The sequence below is a fragment of the Rutilus rutilus genome (genome assembly GCF_951802725.1).
Source record: "Rutilus rutilus genome assembly, chromosome: 13".
In the NCBI taxonomy this organism is placed as follows: domain Eukaryota; kingdom Metazoa; phylum Chordata; class Actinopteri; order Cypriniformes; family Leuciscidae; genus Rutilus; species Rutilus rutilus.
In genome coordinates, this window is record NC_140218.1 from 6609843 (window position 1) to 6635078 (window position 25236).

General features: G+C 36.8%; 1 protein-coding gene across 3 annotated transcripts in view; it reads right to left on the minus strand.

Annotated features, from left to right (window-relative positions):
• LOC311302608 (cyclin-dependent kinase-like 5) overlaps positions 1-25019 on the minus strand; it is a 71141-nt gene extending 46122 nt beyond the window's left edge. For 2 of the 3 annotated variants that reach the window (XM_084428589.1, XM_084428587.1), the window contains exons 1-3: positions 24887-24991; positions 13671-13858; positions 4996-5030 (exon numbers count right to left, since the gene is read on the minus strand). In XM_084428589.1, coding sequence (XP_084284715.1) covers positions 4996-5030; positions 13671-13707 — 72 coding nt within the window. In that variant the 5' untranslated portion in view covers positions 13708-13858; positions 24887-24991. Of the gene's footprint in view, positions 1-4995; positions 5031-13670; positions 13859-24886 lie in introns of all 3 variants that reach the window. The other variant, XM_084428588.1, reaches the window with a different exon arrangement.
• Between the last annotated feature and the right edge of the window lie 217 nt (positions 25020-25236).

Genomic DNA, 25236 nt, shown 5'->3' on the forward strand with positions numbered 1-25236 from the left:
CTCGCAACCTGGAATTACAGAAGCCAGCGAGACGAAAAGTGCTTCTGATCGACATGTTAACATGAGGCGTGAACAGAGACACGATCACACACACCTGTCAATCAAACCTTCAGATGCGTTATCATCAGATCAAAGCATGCACATCTACTGCATTTACAACAGAAAACACCCACAATGCACTGCGCTTCACTTCATCTTCCATTTCCAGTGTGATGAATGAACCAGAAGATTGAATTTTCTTTTCTTTTTTTAGACAAATGTCTTGATTGGACTGTCAAAAGCTGAGATGTTTTGATACAAAATTATTAATTTTCAAGAAACAGCTGAACACGCATCTTTTTCACAACACTTGATCCATTAACACTTTATCCTCTAATTCTATATTATCTTTATAAAAAAAAAACTAAAACAAACGTTAGACTAAAGTGAAAGGGTCACAGCACTTGCACATTGTTGTCCATGTTAGTTATATTGTTCTCATTTGTAAGTCTCTTTGGATAAAAGCGTCTGCTAAATGAATAAATGTAAGTGTTTTAAAAGGGCAGAAGATAGACTTGATTTAGATTCTCACTGGACAGAATTAAACATGCAATATGATGATGTCATGTGACGACAATAGAACTTATTACTGTTTGAAAAACGCAAAAAGGGGGAAAAGTTTGATAGAAACTCGTATACATTTAATTTAATAATAGTGCTGTCAAAGCGATTAATCGCATCTAATGGAAAACTTTGTGTATATTTATTTATTTATGAACATTTATTAGAGGATAAACCCCATGAGATGAAACATCTCGTTTTCATGGGGGTCCTCAGGATCATATCCAAACAACATAAAACAGCAGAACAACAGAGTAGATACAATCAAATCATAATAATAATAAAATAATAATACAATAAAAAAAAAAAAAAAAAAAAAACCTTAGCGCACGCACTCACACACATCCACACACACACGCACACACACACAAGCTCTCACTAACCCCACCCATCACAGATTGACTTTCATATATATACTGTATAAAAACATACATGACACATATCGATGCCAAATCCGAGATGCTAGAAACACAGACAAGTATTCTGAAGATATGTCAACAAAGCAGTTCGGAACAGAGGAAAAGACGTAAGCGAGCGAATGTATGCAGGAAGGCTGTTCCAGTCACGAGGGGCTCTAACACAGAAAGCATATTTCCCAATTTCTCTCTTAACTCTAGGGACAATAAAGAAGACCTATATATATATATATATATATGTGTATATATATATATATATATATATATATATATATATATATGTATATGTATGCAAACTTTTGTTAGATGTGATTAATCGCGATTAATCGATTTGGCAGCACTAATAAATAAATCTTAAATAAATAATAAAAAATAAATAAATAACACTGATTTAAATAATTAATTAATTCATTCATTAATAATTAATTGACAAATGTAATAAATAAATACATTATAATTGATTACTAATTAATTACACATTTATATAAAAATTACTAATATATTTATTTAAAACAAAAATAATACATTTGTTAAAAAAAAAAAAAAAAAAAATTATCATATCTAATAAATGTAAAAAAAAAAAAATTTGCATAGTAAATTAACAAAATTATATAATAAATAAAATATTGAAAAATAACAAATATGATTCAAATGAACAAAATTATGAAAATAAACCATACATCTAACCGTACAGTACTACAGTGAGTAATGATGTAACGCATATCATTTTTTCACATATTTATAAAGTGTCAGCGAGATGATTAAAAGTAAAGGACTGGAAACTCCTGATCTAGCGGACATGAGCGTGACATTTACGGTGATGCACAATCACATGTGAAGTGCGTTTTAAAAGAGTGCATGCTTGCAATGCACTGGCCCAGCGTTTGAGGCTATATTAACTGTGTGTGTGTGTGTGTGTGTGTGTGTGTGTGTGTGTGTGTGTGTGTGTGTGTGTGTGTGTGTGTGTGTGTTGGCAGTAGATCACAGTCAGTGTGAATTATACAGCGGATAATTCCCTTTATTCTGGCTGGGTCTCTTTCATGTCAATGGCCAGGTGCAGCAGTGCGCACACACACACACACACACACATATTGATCTGGACTGTAGAAGAAGATCGTTTACACTGTTAACCGCTATATGCTTGAGCTGATACATTTCAGTGCGATCACGCACAGCGAGAACAGCTTGTGTTCATACACTTGTGCACATTTTGGGCTTAGAAGGGCCATTTGCAGATCTGGTTTAATGTCACGCAAGCAATATACAAACTGCACATATTCATTATATTACAGAAGGAGTTTTGCTTTACGGCGAGTGCTCATGAGAACAGAAAATCAAGAGCATCACAGACCACTATACGCTTACATGCACTTAAATAATCCCTTTATAATGGGATTGAGGGAAAAGCTTTCATGTAAACACTTCAGTCAATCAGGTTGAAAGGGTGATCAGAAATAATCTGATCGACTCAAAAAATTGAGCTACAATAATAATAATAATAATCAATAATAATATACTAAATAACGTAATATAATGCAAAACTTAATGGAAAGTAAGTGCATTCTCAGTGAACAGGGTTTTCCAACTGGGGTCAGGGGAAAAGCTGGGAAAAAAATGGAAAAATATGCAAAATAAACAAATAAGCAATAAAAATGAGATTAGGCTAAACTATATTAATGCATTATTAAAAAATCTAATAAATCACATACTTGTATTAATACATTTGTTTAAAATCAAAAAGATTAGAATAACTCAATTAAAAAAAAAACGGATTAAATAAGTCAAATTTGATTTTAATAAATAAATAAATAAATTTGATTAAAATAAAAATATTGATTAAGTCAAATTTGACAGAAAAATTAATAAATAATTTTATCAAAATATTAAATAAGTCAAATTTGACTGAAATAAATAAATAAACATAATAAATTTGATTCAAAAAAGAAAATGATTAAAATTCATTTGAATTAAAAAAAAATGATTAAAAAATCCAATTTGATTAAAAAAAATACATTGGTTAAAATAAAAATGATTAAATAAGTCAAATTTGATTGAAATACATATATCAATAAATTATAAATATGATTAAAATAAAGATTTTTTTAAATATTTTATTTAATTTACATTTTTTATAAGAAATTAAAATAAGTCAAATGTAATAAATAAATAAATAAATCAAATTTGATCTGAATGTGGCAACTGGGAACTGCTCATGCACTGAAGAATTGTTTGGAAATGGTGTAATATAGGAATATCTGAATCGGATTGCAACATTTAGGGTTCGTATAAACAAACAATTTCCATTAATGTAAACAAATGTACAGTCAAACATCACACATCAGAAATCAACACACATTTCTCTGCAACAGTAAAGCTGAAGTGTGATTGTAAAGCATGAACTGCAGAGAGAATCGCATCGTCCAACAGGAAAAGACTGCAGGTGAGAGCAGCAGATGGAGTGAACCGAGTGTGTTCGGGTCAGAGAGTGTGTGTGTGTGTGTGTGTGTGTGTGTGTGTGTGTGTGTGTGTGTGTGTGTTAACAGATCGAGGCTGAGGACCATCTGTCTCACGGCCGCGGGGATACGGACCAGCTCTGCTCATATAACCGGAGGAGATATTAATAGATAAACGCACATATGTCACATCACGGACACTCAACAGAAACCTGTTACTATCGGGACCATTTCAACACATGGAAACTACAGCAAAAAATCAGTTTATGTTATCAGTAAATATAAATCTCCTCTGAAATCAGATTCAGAAATAATAAATGTTTCTTGAGCATCAAGTCATCATATTAGAATGATTTCTGAAGGATCATGTGACACTGAAGACTGGAGTAATGATGCTTTGATCACAGGAATAAATTACACTTATATACTATACTTAAATACTATATATTCACATAGAAAACAGCCGTTTCAAATAGAAATATTATTTCACTTTTTTTTACTGTATTTTTGATCAAATAAATCCACCCTTGATGAGCAGAAGAGACTTTAAACAAAAACATTTAAAACTCTTTATTCCATTATTACACTTTTTAAAGGATTTGATCTTAAGAATTCAAATTTCCTAATAATTTACTATTTATTTTACTGTTAATGACTTTCTTTCTTCAGTCGAAGAGAAATTAAGTTTTTTTGAGGAAAACATTGCAGGATGTTTCTCCATATAGTGACTTCAATGGGGTCCAAATCTCAGTTTCAGTGCAGCTTCAAAGTCTCGACAGGATCGAGGAATAATAGTCTTATCTAGACAAACCATCAGCCATTTTATACAATAAATAAACATTTATATACTTTTTAACCACTAATGCTCGCCTTGCGCTAGCTGTGATGCGCCACACATTACGTAATCACGTTGAAAGGTCAAGCGTGACATAGGCGTAAGTACCGACCTAGTGTTTACAAAGCGAACATTCAAAGACTAAGTCTAACGCCATTTACAAATAGACAAATAAATAAATAAATAAAAGGTAAAACAACAAGTTTTTCACCCTATCCTACATTTCTGAACCGGAACACGCGTGACCTTTGAACGTAATTACGTGCAAGACGATGCATTAGTGGTTAAAAAGTATATAAATGTTTATTTGTTTGTATAAAATGGCCGCTGGTTTGTCTAGATAAGACTCTTATTCCTCGACTGGGATCCTGTAGAGACTTTGAAGCTGCACTGAAACTGAGATTTGGACCTTCAACCCGTTGGACCCCATTGAAGTCACTATATGGAGAAACATCCTGCAATGTTTTCCTCAAAAACCTTCATTTCTGAAGAAAGAAAGACATGAACATCTTGGATGACGTGGGGGAGAGTAAATTATCGGGAAATATTAATTCTGAAGTGAACTAATCCTTTAATTTCTTTAAAAAAAAATCATTTAAGGCTGCAAATGAGCTGAAATACATGAAATGACTTGATGTGTGCATAAAAGCGTGATCTGAAGTCTCTCCAGAGAACAACAGTGAGCTCGTACCTTGTGTCTGCACTTCAGGACGACACCGTAAGCTCCTGCCAGAGAAAGAGAGAGAAACAAACAGGTTTTACTCAAACTTTCACCCAGTTCTACCTGTCTTTGTACACACGATTCTCAGCAGGTTCATCAGCCGAGCCAAAACCTCCGTCCAACAAAACCCTGAGCGTTTTGTGTCTGATGAATGAAGCGACTGAAGGGACTGAAGGGAGGAGGACGGAGAAAGACGAGGCATTGATTTACACACCTGACAGAGAGAGAGAGAGACGTTAAGAGAACCGCAAGAACATCTTGTTTTCTCTTAAGACCTTCGGGACGGGACGCAACCGAGGAACAAATCGCTGCCAACACACATTCGTTTAATCGGGCCAATTCATTATAAATCTCATATGAGCGCGTTTAGCCCAAACAATCCGACAATTGGCACGCAGGTGTTTATGGGTTCTGGCTCTATCTCTGGCACAAATCTACAGTCCCGCAGGATCTGAGCTCATCCGAACAACAGATCCGAGAACAAGCTCAGAATCACGTTTACCACAGCCTGCTCGATGTCCAGAGCTACACAGCTCTTATAGAGTATATTAGGGCGACTCGGTTATTAAGGTCAATATTGAGGTCATGATGGGGTGGGCGATACACTGGTAGACACAGCAAACACTGTGGCTTGTGGTTTTCCAAAGTTACGAGCCACTCAGCATTTTCACAGGCCACAATTTTGACGTTGAAACCATGGGGAAAATATAGATATTGTTAATAATAACTCATAATTTCACTTTAAAGCAGCGCAAATCTGTCATATCGGCTTTATAAAATTATAATGAGAACATCATATTTGTGTGTTTGGGACATGGATTTTAATAGTGAGACTTTGTTTTTTGTAATCAGGTTAAAATTATATAAAATTTGGATTTAGATTTATCGGCCAATATATCGGTTATCGGCTTTCAAATATAAAGAATTATCGGTTATCGGTATCGGCCAAAATGTTCATATCGGTGCATCCCTATTAAAAATCACATGTTTTTATACAGCAATGCTTAAAAACGCTTACAAAACGATAAGCTTTCGTGACCGAGGAGCACAGCAACATCACGTGAGTGTAGTGTGGTCAAAAATATAGACTTTTTTGATGCATATCGATACTAAAATATCTGAAATGCGTGCGATACTCATTTTCCGCAGAATAAACATGATACCAGTGCTTTCTCTCTCTCTCTCTCTCAGACAGAGAGTGACACCCAAACCCGCCTCTCCTCACTCACTCCATTCATTTGTTCCGGATTAATATTTTTGCAGTTACAGGGCGTGAATAGATTGCGCGTATTGAGTATAAATTTGTGCTCAAACACCCAAAGTGCGGCACATAAAGCCTCCCCTCAGTACTAAATTGAGTTATTTTTTGCTGCTTATTGCATTTAAATACACACAAAATAATGTTAAAATGCCAGTCTTGGTGAGTATTCATGCAAGTACAGTCAGATATGTTTTAAGTGAATGTAAAGAGTTGAGAAAGAAAAGGCACGTGTAACAGTATAATGGATGGGTTAGGGTTAGGGTTAGTGCTGTGCTCCTCGGTCACGAAAGCTTATCGTTTTGTGAGCGTTTTTAAGCATTGCTGTATAAAAACATGTGATTTTTAATAGGGATGCACCCATATTTTTGGCCAATACCGATAACCGATAATTCTTTATATTTGAAAGCCGATACCCGATATATTGCCAGATAAATCGAAATCCAATTTATTTTTTAATTTTAACCTGATTACAAAAACAAAAGTCTCACTATTAAAATCCATGGCCCAAACACACAATTATGATGTTCTCGTTTTAATTTTATGTAGCCGATATGACAGATTTGCGCTGTACATGTTGCACTTTTTTCTCCAATCATATTTCAAGCTGTTTAAACCCATCATGTTGAACAGCGCGCATCTGAAGTGTCTCAGATGAAGGAAATAATACATTATTTATCGGCTTTAATATATCGGACAGATTTTCTTATCAGGCCGATAACGATAACATTAAAAATGAACATATATCGGCCGATACCGATATAGTAGTTGATATATCATGCATCCCAAATTTTTAACCGTTGAAGTGCAGTAAGCAGCGAAAGACTCATTGTGCTATATGTGCGCGGTGTGAGATGGTTTCTGATCGAGAGACGCATGAAGAGTGTGTGAGTCCTGAAATGAGTTATTTCTGCCACCTTATTGGGCTTGAACAATCAAATACACACACTTGTGTGTCATAAGTGTCTCCCTGCAGTCAATAATTTTATCCCTTAAAACTCATCTTTGATCACCAAAATGACATATTTAAGTGTTTCTTCCCTGGAAAAAAAAAATCTTCATGCCTTTAAATAGCTTGAATGTAACTCGACACCCTTGCCTCATTTAGTAAACGAGGTTCTATGAATATGCAAATGAGCCCCGCCTCCACTCACTCACTCACTCAGCTCAGAGATCCACTCGCTGACGATCACATGCAAAAACAAGATAGAACCAACAAAATATTAATAACTGATTATGTATGCTGTTTTCTGTGAGCTTTTTGTTTTTCTATGCATATATATATATATATATATATATATATATATATATATATATATATATATATATATAAATAACCCTAACCGTAAAGAAGAACTCAAAAGCATAGTGTTTTTTTTTTGCTCCCAAAAAAAGATGATTCATATGATTAACGATGATGGAGCCACCATTTCATATTCTGACATAATAAGATGTTAAGATTTGATAACTTCACTGTCATGAATAATGAAAAGGAAAAGACATTTATTATAGATCAGGATGATTTTTACTTCAGCATTGAAGAAAAATCAGACATTAAATAGCTTTAATATCTCAATTAGACAGAAATGAGATTAAATGGAGAGCAAATGGAGATTTCTGATGAAGAATCCTGCTTTTCTCTTGAGAAAAAGACTCAATCTCACACGTCTCTCAGTGATATTTATAAACCTACATACACTAGAAACCATTTTTACTCAGAAATTGCTTGCAAATTTCACAAATAATAAAAGAAAAGAAAACACACTGAATTAAACATGAAATTTTGAAGTAGAAATTCTTAAATACTATTTTCTTGTAAAATGTACTACAATAAACTATGTTTTATTTACAACTTCAAAAAATCTTTTTTACAGTATAGTATTTATTAATATTTTAAATTAGCTTTTATTTTTAGATTTTCAGTTTATATATTAAAGACGACCTATTATGTCTTGATGTTGTGTTCAGGCTCCACTAGAACAGGTTTTCCTGCTTGAATGTTGATTATTCTCCTCATATTCTCCATTGTTGCGGCTCCTCTCTTCCCAGTCTGTCAGTAACGCTCTGTTCACTTCCTGTCTCTATGAAGCCCCTCCTTCTGAAAACCACACTGTGCTCTGATTGGTCGGCTGGAGCAGTGTGTTGTGATTGGTCGAGCGCTTCGAGTGTGTTTGGGAAATGTCCCGCCCCTTTCCATAACCACCAGTTTAACACACTACTAACTAACTCAACCAGGCCCCGCCCCTTTATTCTGCGCATGAATTATTATAATGAGGAATATTGTGACGTGTTCGTTCCCGGAAGAAACTCAAGACTACGATGGAGGCGTTTCAGGGACGTTTTTTTAAAGTGTTTAGTGGTGTGTTTAACTTTAGTTTAAGTTTAAGTTTTAAGTGTTAAAGTTTAGGCCTATTTCAATTAACAAAAAATATTTGTAATAGTTTTAGTTAACCATAACAACACTGGTGTCTCCAGATCTGCTCAGGATATCAATGTCTGCAATCAAAAGTCTTCAATATGAACTCAAAAATTTCTCATCAAATCATCATTACTGGAAGTCAGTTATTTCTTCTGAGAAGGAGTTTCAGTGGAAATACAGCGTCTTCTGTGAGAGCGACAGAGCGTTCCTCCGGTCTCGTGTTCGTCAGCGTGAGTTTGTTTCTCTGAGTCTCGTTATTTATCCTCCACTTCACACTGCCATGACATCAGTGCAGCGCTGATGCGGGAGGAAGATGGACCAGAAGAACACACACACACACTAACCTGAACCCTAAACCTACCCATCACTCTCACACACACACACACACTAACCCAACCCCTAAACCTGCCCATCACACACACACACACACACACACACTAACCCGACCCCTAAACCTGCCCTTCACTCACACACACACACACACACACACACACTAACCCAACCCCTAAACCTGCCCATCACTCACACACACACACACACACACACACTAACCCAACCCCTAAAACTGCCCATCACACACACACACACACACACACACACACACACACACTCTAACCCAACCCCTAAACCTGCCTATCACACACACACACACACACACACACTAACCCAACCCCTAAACCTGCCCATCACACACACACACACACACACTAACCCGACCCCTAAACCTGCCCATCACACACACACACACACACACACTAACCTGACACCTAAACCTACCCATCACACACACACACATACACATACACACACACTAACCCGACCCCTAAACTTACCCATCACAGAAAACGTTCTGCATTTTTAATGTTTAGTATGTTTTTAAAGTGATTTGAAATGACTCATAAATCACGTTCACGTCCCCCCCACCACCACCCCACACCACACCCACACACACACACACACACACACACACACACACACACACACACACACACCAGTGCTGTGAATGTCTTGCGGTGAAATAATCGGCAGCAACTCCTCAACTCAATGTGCAATAAAGACGTGATGCTGGTAAACTACGCATCATTGCCAAGCCCCGCCCACTCCTCAGCCTCAGCCAATCAGCTGAGGAGAGACACACTCTCCTCAGCCAATCAGCTGAGGAGGAATGAGCGGTTTCTGCAAGGCAGTGAATCTCGATGATCAAGTGAAACCAGCTCATCTTCAAGACAGATCTAGCTTAACCTGCTTTTTCCAGAGCTGGAATAGACACACAACAAGAAAACGAGGCCATAAAAGTGGAACTGTGACCCGCTTTTACAGGCGCAACAGTTTCAGCATTTCATCTCCATTTTTCCTGAATAAGGAGAACATCTAATAAGGACTCCGTTTGACTAAAGAGGAAGCTTTTTTAGTCCTAAGTAACACAACACAATGAAGAGCAGTCGCACATAATGAGTTCAACTAATTATCATTATCGTGCTGCCACACAGCATTATGGGAAGTTTGGCCTCTTAAACTTAAATGAGGAGAGCCGTTCATCAACAGCACACAAAATGTGTGGTTAAAAACATTAAATAAGAGAAAAATGTACAGAAATGGATTTAAATATGGTCACATGTGTTTAACAGAGCTGGAATTACTACACTGTTGTTTAGTTGCTGAAGCACATTCAACCGAGACACAGATCACACACGAAGAACAACGTATCAGTTTTTATTTTGTCCATAACTCTGGCGTTCAAAATATCGAAGCAGTGTTAAAATATGTTTTAACTGAATTAAAGCAAAATATAAATATTATATGAAAAACTTGGATTAAACTAAAATTAGAAATGTTGCCTTGGCAATTAACTGGAATAAGTTTAACTGAAATAAAGCTAAAACTGAACAAAAATAAAAAAATAAAAATAAAAACTAATAAAAATTACAAAAGTAAACTTAAATTAAAAGGTAAACTGAAAATATTAACAATAAAAGCCAATTTAAATATCAATAAAGACTATAATAGTATATAAATAGTACTAAAATAAAACTATTTTAAATAAAACTGCACAGAATAAATAAAATTGTGATTTGGAACTAGGGTTATTATAGTTGACTAAAATAAAAAATATAAAAACATTTTAATTTAAATAAAATAAACTAACTCAAATAAAACAAAATAAAATAAAATAAAATAAAACTTAAAAATTTCTATTTTTTATTCAGTTTAAGTTGCAGTACTAAAATAATTAAAACTAAATAAACTAAACCTAAAAAAAATTAAAACAAACTATTTAGATGATAGACATATTTAAAAAATACTTACTTGACCTCTAGCCAAAATTAAAATTAAATCAGAAAATATAAAAATTAAATCTAATTCAAAATATTATCAAAACCGATGGTATATCAATCATACTAAAATAGCAGAGTTTGGACTGACACGAGGGTGTAAATGGGATAATGACATATTTATTTATTACAATAAATAATGACAGAATGGTCATTTTTAGGTGAGCTATCTCTTTAAAAAACTAAATACAGTGAGTGGCAGAAGTGTAGAAACGTTTGAGTGACAGGCGTTCCAGTTCCACGAGGGGCTGAATATAATCTAAACCAATTAACTTCCACATTGAAAAGCCAAAGTTTCCCTCTGACGACGTTTCCATTCACGTGCGCATCTCGTAAACACAATCATTTGTAGATCACCTGGAGGCAGAGATATATTACACACTCTAATCAACTGGCTTTCAATTAGCATTGATCATGGAGAGGATAAACACAGACGACAGGATGAGAACGAGTGAATCTGAAGAAGAGAACAGATGAGAGGAGATTACACACGACTGACGGCCAACAGAGAGAGAGAAGACACTGATCTACTGACAGCTGAACACACAGCAGGACACACACACACGCACACACACACACACACACACACACACACACACACACACGCACACACACACACACACACACGCACACGCTCGCGCATGCACACGCACTCACACAAGCACACACACACACACGCACACGCACACGCACACGCTCGCGCACGCGCATGCGCACGCACACGCACTCACACACACACTCGCACTCACACAAGCACACACACACACACACTCACACACACTCACACACGCGCACGCACACAGACTCACACACGCACACACAGACTCACACACGCACACACACTCACGCACGCACTCACGCGCACACACAGACACACACACAAAAGCACGCACGCACACACACTCACGCACGCACGCACACACACACACTTACTCACTCACTCACTCACTCACTCACTCACACACACAATCACATACAAACACACACACCCACTCACACAATAACACATACTCACTCACGCACACAAACTCACATACACACACACACACACACACTATCACTTACGCACACACACTCAAACACTCACACACACACTCACACACACACACTCACACACACACACACTCACACACACTCACTCACACACACAATAACACACATTCACTCACACACACACACACACACACACACACACACACACACAATAACACACACTCACATTCACTCACACACAGACTCACACACACACACGCACACACACACGCACTCACACACACACTCACATACACTCACATACAAACACACACACCCACACACTCACTCACACACACACACACACACACACACACTCACTCACACAATAACACACACTCACATTCACTTACACACGTACACACAGACTCACACACACACTCACACACTCACTCACACACACACACTCACACACTTACTTACTCACTCTCACTCACTCACACACAATCACATACAAACACACACACCCACTCACACAATAACACACTCACTCACGCACACATTCACATACACTCAAACAAACTCACACACAAACACACACACCCACACACTCACTCACTCACACACACGCACACACACACACACACACACACTCACGCACACACTCACTCACTCACTCACACACTCACGCACACACTCACTCACACACACACCCCCACACGCACTCACACACGCGCACACACACACACATACAAACACACACACCCACTGACACTCACTCACACAATAACATGCACTCACTCACACACCCACGCACTCACACACCCACACACTCACACACCCTCACACTCCCTCACACACACACACGTGTTAGTGGGGCATCAGAGAGTGTGAGAAATGAAGGAGTAAAAATAACCTGATCCCCCGAGACTTTTACACACCCTCATTCAAGATGTAGAGAGAGAGAGTGGACTTCACACACACCTCAACACACACACACCCCTACAACACAGAGCCGCCGGAGACTAGCGCTCCAACACATTCATAACTCATGACGAGAGCTTTAAAAATTAAACATTCAAGATAAATATAAAGACTTTGACCAAATATAATTTACATCACTGTCGTTTGGTGTCGCTAAGATTTTTAAAATGTTTTTGATAGAAGTCTCAGCCTCCTCACAGTAAAATACAGTACGGTAGTATATATGAGCAAAACAAAACAAAATGCTTATTAAATGCATTATAAAGGGGTCATACCATCTTTTTGGTGTGTGTATATATATATATAAAAGATGGTATGACCCCTTAATGCATTTAATAAGCATTTTATTTTATACAAAATAGAAAATTTGTATACAAATCTGTGTGTATATGTACAGTAAATTCTGCTTTATATACAAATGTTCTATTTTCCAACATTTTCCTAGTGCAGACAGACACCACTGTGCAGTTTTGAGTTTTCTTTCATGCCAGGATATTATTTTGCCAAAATAAAAAAGACAATAATTGCACAGTTTTGTCTGAGTGAAAACACGACCCCCATCAGGCTCTTCAGACTGTGATCGCTTTCATTCAGCAACACTCAGATTTAGAGAATAGAGTTGAAAACGCATTGTTTGAGCTTGTCTTTCAGCTGGTGTGACGGTACTGACGGTACTGACCTTCCCCCACAATCCCAAGAACCTCAAACCTGTGCATCACATCACTGGAGGCCGGCTCCTCATCCACTCAAACGGCCCGCGCGGTCGCCGTGGTTACGGGCTGGCATGGGGCGGCCTGCTGTGGAATCATGGGATGGACCGGATCACCGAGAGACTCTGAGCATGATGATGTCTGTCAGCACACACACCTGAGGAAACACACAAGACAGATGTTCAAACCCCACGGAGATCATCTAGGGTCTATCTCACATAGCTGCCAATACAATTTAAATTAATTAATAAATATTGCACAAAATATCACATTTCTGACACCTATTAGTTAATAATTACCTAATAATTAATTAAATAAATATTTTTTGAAATATCTAACGATACAAATCAAATAAATAAATGAAATATTGCCAAAAATATTAAATATCTGTCAATACTGATAATTGCATAAGTAAATAAATAAATAAATAAACAAATAAGCAAAAAAAAGAAAGAAAAGAATTCCATAAATATTAAATATTTGACAATACCAATTACATAAATGTATAAAATATTGCTAGAAATATAAAATATCTGTCACTACCGATAATTACATAAGTAAATAGATAAATAAATAAACATTTTGGAAATATCTGACAATACCAATTACATAAATGTATAAAAATATTGCTAGAAATATATAATTATCGGTACTGACAGATATTTTATAAGTAAACAAATAAATAAACAAATAAAGCAATTACCAGAAATATAAAATCTGTCAATACCGATAATTAGATAAATAAACAAATAAATAAACAATCAAACAAACAAATAAATAAATATTACAGGAAACATCAAATATCTGTCAATACCAATAATTACACAAGTAAACAAATAAGCAAACAAACAAATAAATAAGCCTAAATATTGCCAGAAATATAAAATTTCTGACAATACCAATTAAATAAATATACAATATATTACCAGAAAAATATCAAAATATCTGTACATGCCGATAATTACATAAGTAAATAAATAAACAAATTATCAAACAAACAAATAAATATGTCCGGAAATATCAAATATCTGTCAATATGATAATTACATAAATTAAAAAAATTAAAAACAAGCAAACAAACAAACAAATAAACAAATATATAAATAAAGCCGGAAATATCAAATATCTGTCAATATGATAATTACATAAGTAATTAAATAAATAAATATTGCCGGAAATATCAAATATCAGACAATACCGATAATTACATAAATAAAATAAAAAAAAACAAGCAAACAAACAAACAAACAAATAAACAAATAAATAAAGCCGGAAATATCAAATATCTGACAATACCGATTAAATAAATACATAAAATATCTGCATAGATAGATAGATAGATAGATAGATAGATAGATAGATAATCGGTTCAACAATGCAGACTCTTAGCAAACATCTTTACTGGGATCAGTAAACCAGCATCTGCTGTCCAACTCAAACCTGACCAAATGGTTTCAAAGATGCATCGCTATGTGGTTGCTAGGTGGTTGCTATGTGATTGTTTACCAGTTTCACCAAATGCTCTGCAAAACAAAACAACGAATCCTAAACCAACATCAGCACAATCTTATTTCATCTCGAAAAGGAGCAAATGTTTCCTCAGAGGCGGTTTGTTCTGTTTCATGTGTGGCGGCAGAGTTAAGTATTTGTGCGCGTGTGGGTCACAGATAATTAGGATGCGGCTATAAATAGTGCATGGCAGAAGCATATTCAGAGCCATTAAAGAACGACACGCTGAACTGAAGGAGAACGAGACTCGACGTGTCCAGAACACACTGAGAATCAAAAACACCTGCGATTACAGGGACATCATTTAAGAAGTTCAACTAGACAGCATGCTAGTGTTCTCTATAGAGAGAGTCCATATCGCCTGATAAATATCAAGTATATTCCAATAGAGATTGTAAAACAAAGAAATAAAAAATATCTGAAATATCATTAATGTAAAATATTGCCTTTTTTTTTTTTTATAACCGATACAGATTATTAGCATTTAATATTTGCCCAATAACCGATATGCAGAGTGGAGTTTGTTTTGACACGTGAGGCTGGGCTGCACTTCAGATGCGGATTTAAAACAGACGGTATGTTATACAGTACATTACCGTACGTGTTTTCATATCATTATACAGTACGAGAGCGCCCTCTAGAGGCCAAATAAAACCATCACTGACTCCTCGTGGAGTTTGTTTTGACACACGAGGCTGTGCTGCACTTCAGATACATATTTAAAACAGATGGTGTGTTATACAGTACATTACCGTACGTGTTTTTATATCATTATACAGTATGAGAGCGCCCTCTAGAGGCCAAATAAAACCATCACTGACTCCTCGTGGAGTTTGTTTTGACACACGAGGCTGTGCTGCACTTCAGATACATATTTAAAACAGATGGTGTGTTATACAGTACATTACCGTACGTGTTTTTATATCATTATACAGTATGAGAGCGCCCTCTAGAGGCCAAATAAAACCATCACTGACTCCTCGTGGAGTTTGTTTTGACACACGAGGCTGTGCTGCACTTCAGATACATATTTAAAACAGATGGTGTGTTATACAGTACATTACCGTACGTGTTTTTATATCATTATACAGTACGAGAGCGCCCTCTAGAGGCCAAATAAAACCATCACTGACTCCTCGTGGAGTTTGTTTTGACACACGAGGCTGTGCTGCACTTCAGATACATATTTAAAACAGATGGTGTGTTATACAGTACATTACCGTACGTGTTTTTATATCATTATACAGTATGAGAGCGCCCTCTAGAGGCCAAATAAAACCATCAATGACGCCTCGTGGAGTTTGTTTTGACACGTGAGGCTGCGCTGCACTTCAGATACATATTTAAAACAGACGGTATGTTATACAGTACTTTACCGTACGTGTTTTCATATCATTATACAGTACGAGAGCGCCCTCTAGAGGCCAAATAAAACCATCACTGACGCCTCGTGGAGTTTGTTTTGACACGGGAGGCTGCGCTGCACTTCAGATACATATTTAAAACAGACGGTATGTTATACAGTACATTACCATACGTGTTTTCATATTATTATACAGCACGAGAGCGCCCTCTAGAGGCCAAATAAAACCATCACTGACGCCTCGTGGAGTTTGTTTTGACACGGGAGGCTGCGCTGCACTTCAGATACATATTTAAAACAGACGGTATGTTATACAGTACATTACCGTACGTGTTTTCATATTATTATACAGCACGAGAGCGCCCTCTAGAGGCCAAATAAAACCATCACTGACGCCTCGTGGAGTTTGTTTTGACACGGGAGGCTGCGCTGCACTTCAGATGCGGATTTAAAACAGACGGTATGTTATACAGTAAATTACCGTACGTGTTTTCATATCATTATACAGTATGAGAGCGCCCTCTAGAGGCCAAATAAAACCATCACTGACTCCTCGTGGAGTTTGTTTTGACACACGATGCTGTGCTGCACTTCAGATACATATTTAAAACAGATGGTGTGCTATACAGTACATTACCGTACGTGTTTTCATATCATTATACAGTACGAGAGCGCCCTCTAGAGGCCAAATAAAACCATCACTGACGCCTTGTGGAGTTTGTTTTGACACGTGAGGCTGGATTGCACTTCAGATACGGATTTAAAACAGAAGGTATGTTGTACAGTACATTACCGTACGTGTTTTCATATCATTATACAGTACGAGAGCGCCCTCTAGAGGCCAAATAAAACCATCACTGACACCTCGTGGAGTTTGTTTTGACACGCGAGGCTGCGCTGCACTTCAGATGCGAATTTAAAACAGAAGGTATGTTGTACAGTACATTACCGTATAGGGCTGGGACGGTATGGATTTTTTCTTACCGCGGTTGAAAAGCAAGAAATTCCCGCGGTATTGCGGTAAACCGCTTTAAACCTCAACCCCCCTTCCCACCCTCCCACAGTTTTTTTTTTTCTGCGACGTTGCGGCTGGAACAACAAACAAAGTGTGTAAATGATAATCTCAGGTAGTGTTTATGTGCTTTATTTAATGTTAAAAGCATGCAATGTGACTTTGAATATTGTTTAGTGCTCCAGCTTTGTAGCTGTAAAAGCAACAATGGATAATTCACCTCAGATCTTGAAATTAAACAAATGGAAACAAGAACGTTCAAACTGTGAACATACAAGTGTATTCTTTGACAAATATTGTTTTAGTAACTCAGTAGCCTATGTATTTTTAATAATGTTTAAATGGTGTAATATTTGTGAATTTGATTATGTAGCCTACTTATCCATTTTCTAGTGCCGTCAAGATTACTCTCTGGTGCTGTGAGTGTGCACTTGCCGCGACTCCGCGAGGGTGGACAAGTGCGGTCTTCACGTGAGAGAATTCTGTTAAATAAGCACGTGCAATTAAAAGCTGAGGTCCTGCTTTTACTTTTTTTATTTATTTACGGTGCGGCTTGGACGCGGCGTCCGTCGAAAATAGACTAGGCGCCTATCTTTATCGAAGCGGCGCTGAGAGACGCTTCTGAAACGCGCCGCATCGTGGCTGTTGTAAACACAAGCATTGACTAGAGTGGGCGCGATCAGCTCCGGTAGCCGCGTCGCAGCCGTAACACGCCACAGAGTGTAAATAAGGGGTTATAGTCAATAGCCTACGAATGGAATGTTATTATGTGTCATGAAACAACTTGCGAACTTGCGAAAGGTCGGATTTGTTCCATCTTTTGATGATAAGTTTTGTTTAGAAAACCTTGAATCCATGTAAGACACAATGTTATTAGACACAATCCATGTCATTAGAATCAATGAATCCATGTCATTAGACACAACGTGAACACATGTGAAGGCCAGTGTTTATTTTTTTGTATTTATTTTTTTTTTGCGGTGATGATGGTGACGAGCTCAGACCCGCGGTAGGCATCACGTGACCGCGGTATTGCGGTAATGCGGTAACCGTCCCAGCCCTATTACCGTACATGTTTTCATATCATTATACAGTACAAGAGCGTCCTCTAGAGGCCAAATAAAACAATCACTGACTCCTCGTGGAGTTTGTTTTGACACACGAGGCTGTGCTGCACTTCAGATACATATTTAAAACAGACGGTGTGTTATACAGTACATTATCGTACCTGTTTTCATATCATTATACAGTACGAGAGCGCCCTCTAGAGGCCAAATAAAACCATCACTGACGCCTTGTGGAGTTTGTTTTGACACGTGAGGCTGGATTGCACTTCAGATACGGATTTAAAACAGACGGTATGTTATACAGTACATTACCGTACGTGTTTTCATTTCATTATACAGTACAAGAGCGCCCTCTAGAGGCCAAATAAAACCATCACTGACGCCTTGTGGAGTTTGTTTTGACACGTGAGGCTGGATTGCACTTCAGATACGGATTTAAAACAGACGGTATGTTATACAGTACATTACCGTACGTGTTTTCATATCATTATACAGTACGAGAGCGCCATCTAGAGGCCAAATAAAACCATAATTGACGCCTCGTGGAGTTTGTTTTGACACACGAGGCTGTGCTGCACTTCAGATGCAGATTTAAAACAGACGGTATGTCATACAGTACATTACCGTACATGTTTTTATATCATTATACAGTATGAGAGCGCCCTCTAGAGGCCAAATAAAACCATCACTGACGCCTCGTGGAGTTTGTTTTGACACGTGAGGCTGCGTTGCACTTCAGATGCGGATTTAAAACACACAGTATGTTATACAGTACACTACCGTATGTGTTTTCATATCATTATACAGCAATTAATTTGTTGACTAGATGCTGTATTAGTGGAGAACAGCACCAAAGGGAACTGCAAACATGAACAGATCTCTCTATGCTTTTCTGATGCTGCTGAGATATGGCGGCCAAAAACCATAAGACCTAAACTAATGTGAGATTGCTGGCGTGTTTAAACATCAGGAGACAAATTCTCCTATATCAATGTTTTAATATAGATCATTAAGGACTGGAGACTAAAAACCCTTCTGATAACCTGTTTGAACACAATCATTATTTTTGCAATTCTATTTGGTGCCAAAAAAAAAAGGTCTTTCATTAATAACTGGAAAACATTCGACTCAAGACTGAATGTGATTTTTCTGGAGCATCTCATGTAAAATTAAAGTCTCCATTTGGTCTTTCTGGGTCTCAGTACGTGCACTACACACAAACAGATGGACGTCTTTATGTTTCGTCTGTGTGTGAGCGTGTGTTTCCGCTGGCACAGAGTTGTGCATATCATCACTTTAGACCAAAACGCCAACAAATCAGTGATGAACGTGAGGTCTGGGACTCAGGGGGGGAGACAGACATGTCACATCAGTGCGATTACACTGAGAACACGGATCAGGAAAACAAACACACCAACAACATCACACACACACACACACCTCAACATGAGATGAAGCTCGCATTAGTGATTGGTCGTTTATGAACGATTCGTTCGTTTTGCTTCAGTCAAGTGACAAATGAACTAAAGACTATAAGAAGCTCAATGCTCTTTTGAGGTGAAATACTCGTTTTTATTTCTCATAATTTACATTCAGCTTCATTATAATGATTTTTAATTGTGGAATGTGACTAAAATCAAATATCTCCCAATATGGTTAAAGAATGAATGAATGAATGAATGAATACATAAATACATAAATACATACATACATACATACATACATACATACATATTGCCCAAAATATTACATATCAGCCAATACTAATTCATAAATAAATAAATAAATAAATGCTTGAAATATCTACCAATAAATGAATAAATATCTGGCAATACCGATTAAATAAAAACTTAAATAAATGTAACTGGAAATAACAAATATCTGCCAATAACAATAAATACACAAACAAATAAATGAATAATTGAAGAAATAAATCACATATATCACCCAGTAACCGATATATATTGTTTATACCTGATCATTCAAAAACATTTTGCGTCTGTCAAGCGACCAATAATGAACTGCATTATAATGATTTTCTAATTCAGAATGTGATCAAAGATTGAATATATAAACATGATCAGGGAATTTGGCATATGAAAAAATGTAACATTTAACAAAATTACTTGAATAAAGATTTTTTTAACGAGATTCAAAAATCAATCCGACTATTTACAAAACCCATTTAAATTGTGAAACCTGTTAATTAATCAGAAAAAGTACGTTATTCAGACTGATTTTTTAACAATGGAAAACTGGGCGTTAAAGGCATCCTTCACCGATTAGCATTAAGCTTTGTATCAGTGGAAACCCGGTAGTATTTTCGAGTGACTGTGCTTCCATCCCTCATGTCCCCCTTAGACGAGAGATTTCTGTATAGTGTGTCTGGGAAAAAAACTCAGATGATGCAAAATGACGATTTTTGCGTCATCTGAGGCTTTTTTGTCCAGGGGCGAGAGACTCCAGCCAGTAGGAGGAGCTCGTCCCGCATGTGTTCAACCCGCCCATAGGGGGATCTCACGATAAAACGCCGTCTTTTCAGTTTCCAGTCGACTAGTAGCCTAGCTGTATCATTTCTCCCGACACTGCCCTCTGTAACCGGTAGGCGTGGCTTGGGAGTGGCCTCGTAGGGCAGCGAAGCAAGTGCATTCTGGGAGTTGTAGTCTTTCATCCACGAGCCAAAAATACATTTTCTGGCTTTTCTCGGTCTAGAAGGCACCAACTTCTAAAATAATTTCACATTTCTACTACATAAATGACCCCATTAAAATACACTTTCATCTTTCCAGCGGTGAAATATCCCTTTAAAGAATGAAGTCAGGTGATCAAGAAAAGAGGGGAGGGGCTAAAACATACAATGGATTAGTTGATCAATTGGATTAAAAAAGCATTTTGCATTTAAAATGGTTTATTCAAAAAGTTCTCAAGGACTAAAAATGTATTTACAGTTAAAATAAGTTTAAGTTACATTAAGAAATGTGTTTTGGCCTTAATGAGTCTTTCTGAGAGAGTGGATGGCACAGCTCAGAGCTCAACGGAGGTCATGCTGTCACTTCCTCATGCGCACACACAGATGAACAAATAAAAATGCCAAAGCAGCCTGTTTTTCACTGCATATGAGCTCTGGACTCGGACTAATTCAATCAAGCCTCTCTGAAAAGAGCTAAAAATACAGCCGTCAGCCTTTAAACGTCAGAAATAGCAGACCGGCTCTTACAGCACAAACACATCAGGCCGTGAATCCGCCGCAGATTTGGGGAAGAGGATCGATATACCTCCCAATACTGTTAAAGAATAGAAAAAATACATTTTGCCCGAAATATTTCATATCTGCCAATACAAATTCATAAATAAATAAATAAATGCTAGAAATATCTGGCAATACAGATTAATTAATTATTTTTTTACAGATTAAAAAATTAAATAAATTTAGCTGGATTTACAAATATCTGCCAATACCAATAAATACATGAATAAATAAATAGAATTTGCCCAAAATATTACATATATCAATTCATAGATAAATAAATGCTCCAAATATCTGGCAATACAGATTAAAGAAAAACAGGGAGATTTGGCCGTTCAGCCTGTTCCTGCTTCTAGAGTCAAACAAAGACTCTTCTCAGCTGGGTTTAAAGCCGATCCACCTGGACGACACTCCTGATCCGCCGTACAAACTCACCGTGTTTCTGGGTTCAGTCCCCAGACGCACAAAATGAGAACATGTAAGGAGGACGAGGGGAAAAGAGACAGAGAGAAAGAGACTGATACTATAAACACCTTCTGAACTGAATATAGTGACGACCTTCTGAAATCAGAACAGAAACATAGACTGCATGCATCGTGTTAAAGCGTGTTTTTATGTGTGAGAACGGTTTATTTTACTGGCTAAACGTTGCATTTTAAAGCTTTAAAAACGATGACCGTTTCAAACAGGTTTCCTGGACACTCCCCTCATCTGCCATTGGTCAGCCAAACGGATAGTCCCGCCCCCAAACTCATGCCATTGGTCGAGTCAATAACTGTAGTTTCGGGTTGGTCGTAGATCTGAAAGCACTTTCAGTGGAATCAACTTACGAACGGTTTATATATTGAGCTTGGATACAAAAAAGTATTTCAACACAGCAATAAAAAGACACGTCACCTTTAACTTAACGCAAATTAGCAATTAAATGCAGTTTTTGCCTGTAACAGAGCTAAGAGCTGAAGAGAAACAATGATTTCTGTCCTTTTCCATGTAAACAAGGTCAGCGTGACCTCAAAAACTGAACACTCGTGATGATGAAGGCCAAAGCTTCTCAAGATCTTCATCAGACATTAACTCATCATAACACCGGTTACAGACGAGCTACATTTATTAAATCACTGAAGAAACCGTCTAGATGTGGTAAAACTTTCATTGCATTCATGGTAAACATTTTGTCAGGTTCATGCAAATACCTGGGAATCGAACCCAAGACCTTGTCGTTGCAAGCGTCAAACTTTACTGTAAAATACTAGAGATGTCATTGCACTAATTGGCACAGCAACCCATTCATTTACACCATTATAGAGTAGATTACAACACAACTGTAATTAGTAGCAGACAAATGTGTGACTATGTCAGATTTGAGTTATAGATATTAAAAAGTGTTTTTTTTTTAAACATAGGTCACCTTTATGTCCCAGTGGATAGCTTTTTTTATTTTTGTGATATAAAGTTCACATTGAAACTGTCTTGTAAACTTCTAACCATCAAATGCCTCTTATCTGGAGATTTTTATTGTTTTACCCTCATCCAAGATCTTGAATTTCCTCAAAATGTCAAATTATGCAAAAAATGTGAAAATTTAATTTAATTATTAATTATTTAGTATTTAATTATGTGCATTTAGGATACATAAAATACTATCTATGGAAATAGTCTCACCAAGACAGGGTTTTCTAATGCAAAAAGTGTTTAAAATGTAATTTCCATCAAAATATATGTTACTAAACAGTAGCACAATACATGATTTGGTGAAAATGTCTGAGTAAAAAATATTTTAAATGAAAATTATACATGTATGTTCACTGATGGACATCATTACACTCTTAAAAAAAAAATGTAATACTTTTTTGCAGTAATGTGAGAGAAGAACCTTTTTTTTTGGTTCATCAAAGAACCTTTTAGTGAACAATTCTTTAAAGAAGTTCTTGTGTGAAGGATATGTTAAAAGCACCATTTTCCAATATAAAGAACCTTTTGTGATTCTTTAAATGAAAAAAAGAAAGAAAGATCTGTCATTATTTACTCGCCCTCATGTTGTTCCAAACCCATACGACTCTCTGTCCCTCCATTGACAGCTACACAACTACCACTTTAATGCTTCAAAAAAGTTCATAAAGAGATCGTAAAACTAACATGCATGAATTGAACGGTTACTCAATTTTCTGAAGAAACTCAATCGCTTTATATGATGAACAGATTTAATTTAGGCTTTTATTCACATTTAAGCATTTTCAGGTGAACTATCCCTTTAAAGATTGTTCATGGATCCATAGATGCCAATACTATTTTTAAGAGTGTACTGTAACCAAATTCACTTCACTTGTGAGAGTGTTTGAGTATTTAAGTACCAGTAATTGAGAAAAACACCCTGTTTTGCAGTAAAATGAGATTTAATTTAGGCTGTTATTCACATTTAAGCATTTTGGGTGAACTATCCCTTTAAAGATTGTTCATGTTCATAGATGCCAATATTATTTTTAAGAGTGTACTGTAGTAACCAAATTCACTTCACTTGTGAGAGAGTGTTTTAGGAGTATTTAAGTACCAGTAATTGAAAAAAGCACCCTGTTTTGAAGTAAAATGGCATGCAACAGCAGTACAACAGTGATTTAAGAGTGTAAATATGACAGTACCTATGTGTTGATGTGCTCATATGTTCATATATGACTAATGCACCGGTCATGTATGCACTGCCAGACTCAGTCACGCATCTCGCGGTTTGCGTGTGTTTCTGTGTCTCTGCGTCGCATTGAGCGGGTTCGCGTTGCGTGGGAGTCACGCGCACATAGAAACACGGATCTGAACCACGCACTTCACCCACATCAGCCCTGACAGACTGTAATTATGACACAGAACACCACAACACTGTCAGAGCCGCAGTAAAACAGCATGCCAAAGTGCTGCAGTCAAACCACGCATATGATACCACTCAAATAATAATAATAAATCGAAGGGAATCAGAAAAACGAGTCGTGTTTACTTACGCGTTCCGGAGACCAGGACGCGGTATAAAACACTCACATCCTCAAACGCACTGATGTATGTGAACCTCATCAACCCACCCGCGACAACAGCAACAGTTTCAGACTGGCGTCAGTGGAGACGATTCCGATGACTGACGCTGGTCACAGACACGCCCCTTCGTGGGATATTCACCAATCAGGAGACCAGTAGCTCGGTGTGGGCGTGGCAAACAGTGGAATCAGAACCACTGTAATATAATATAATATAATATAATATAATATAATATAATATAATATAATATAATATAATATAATATTATATAATATTATATAATATTATAATATAGTAATGTAATGTAATGTAATGTAAT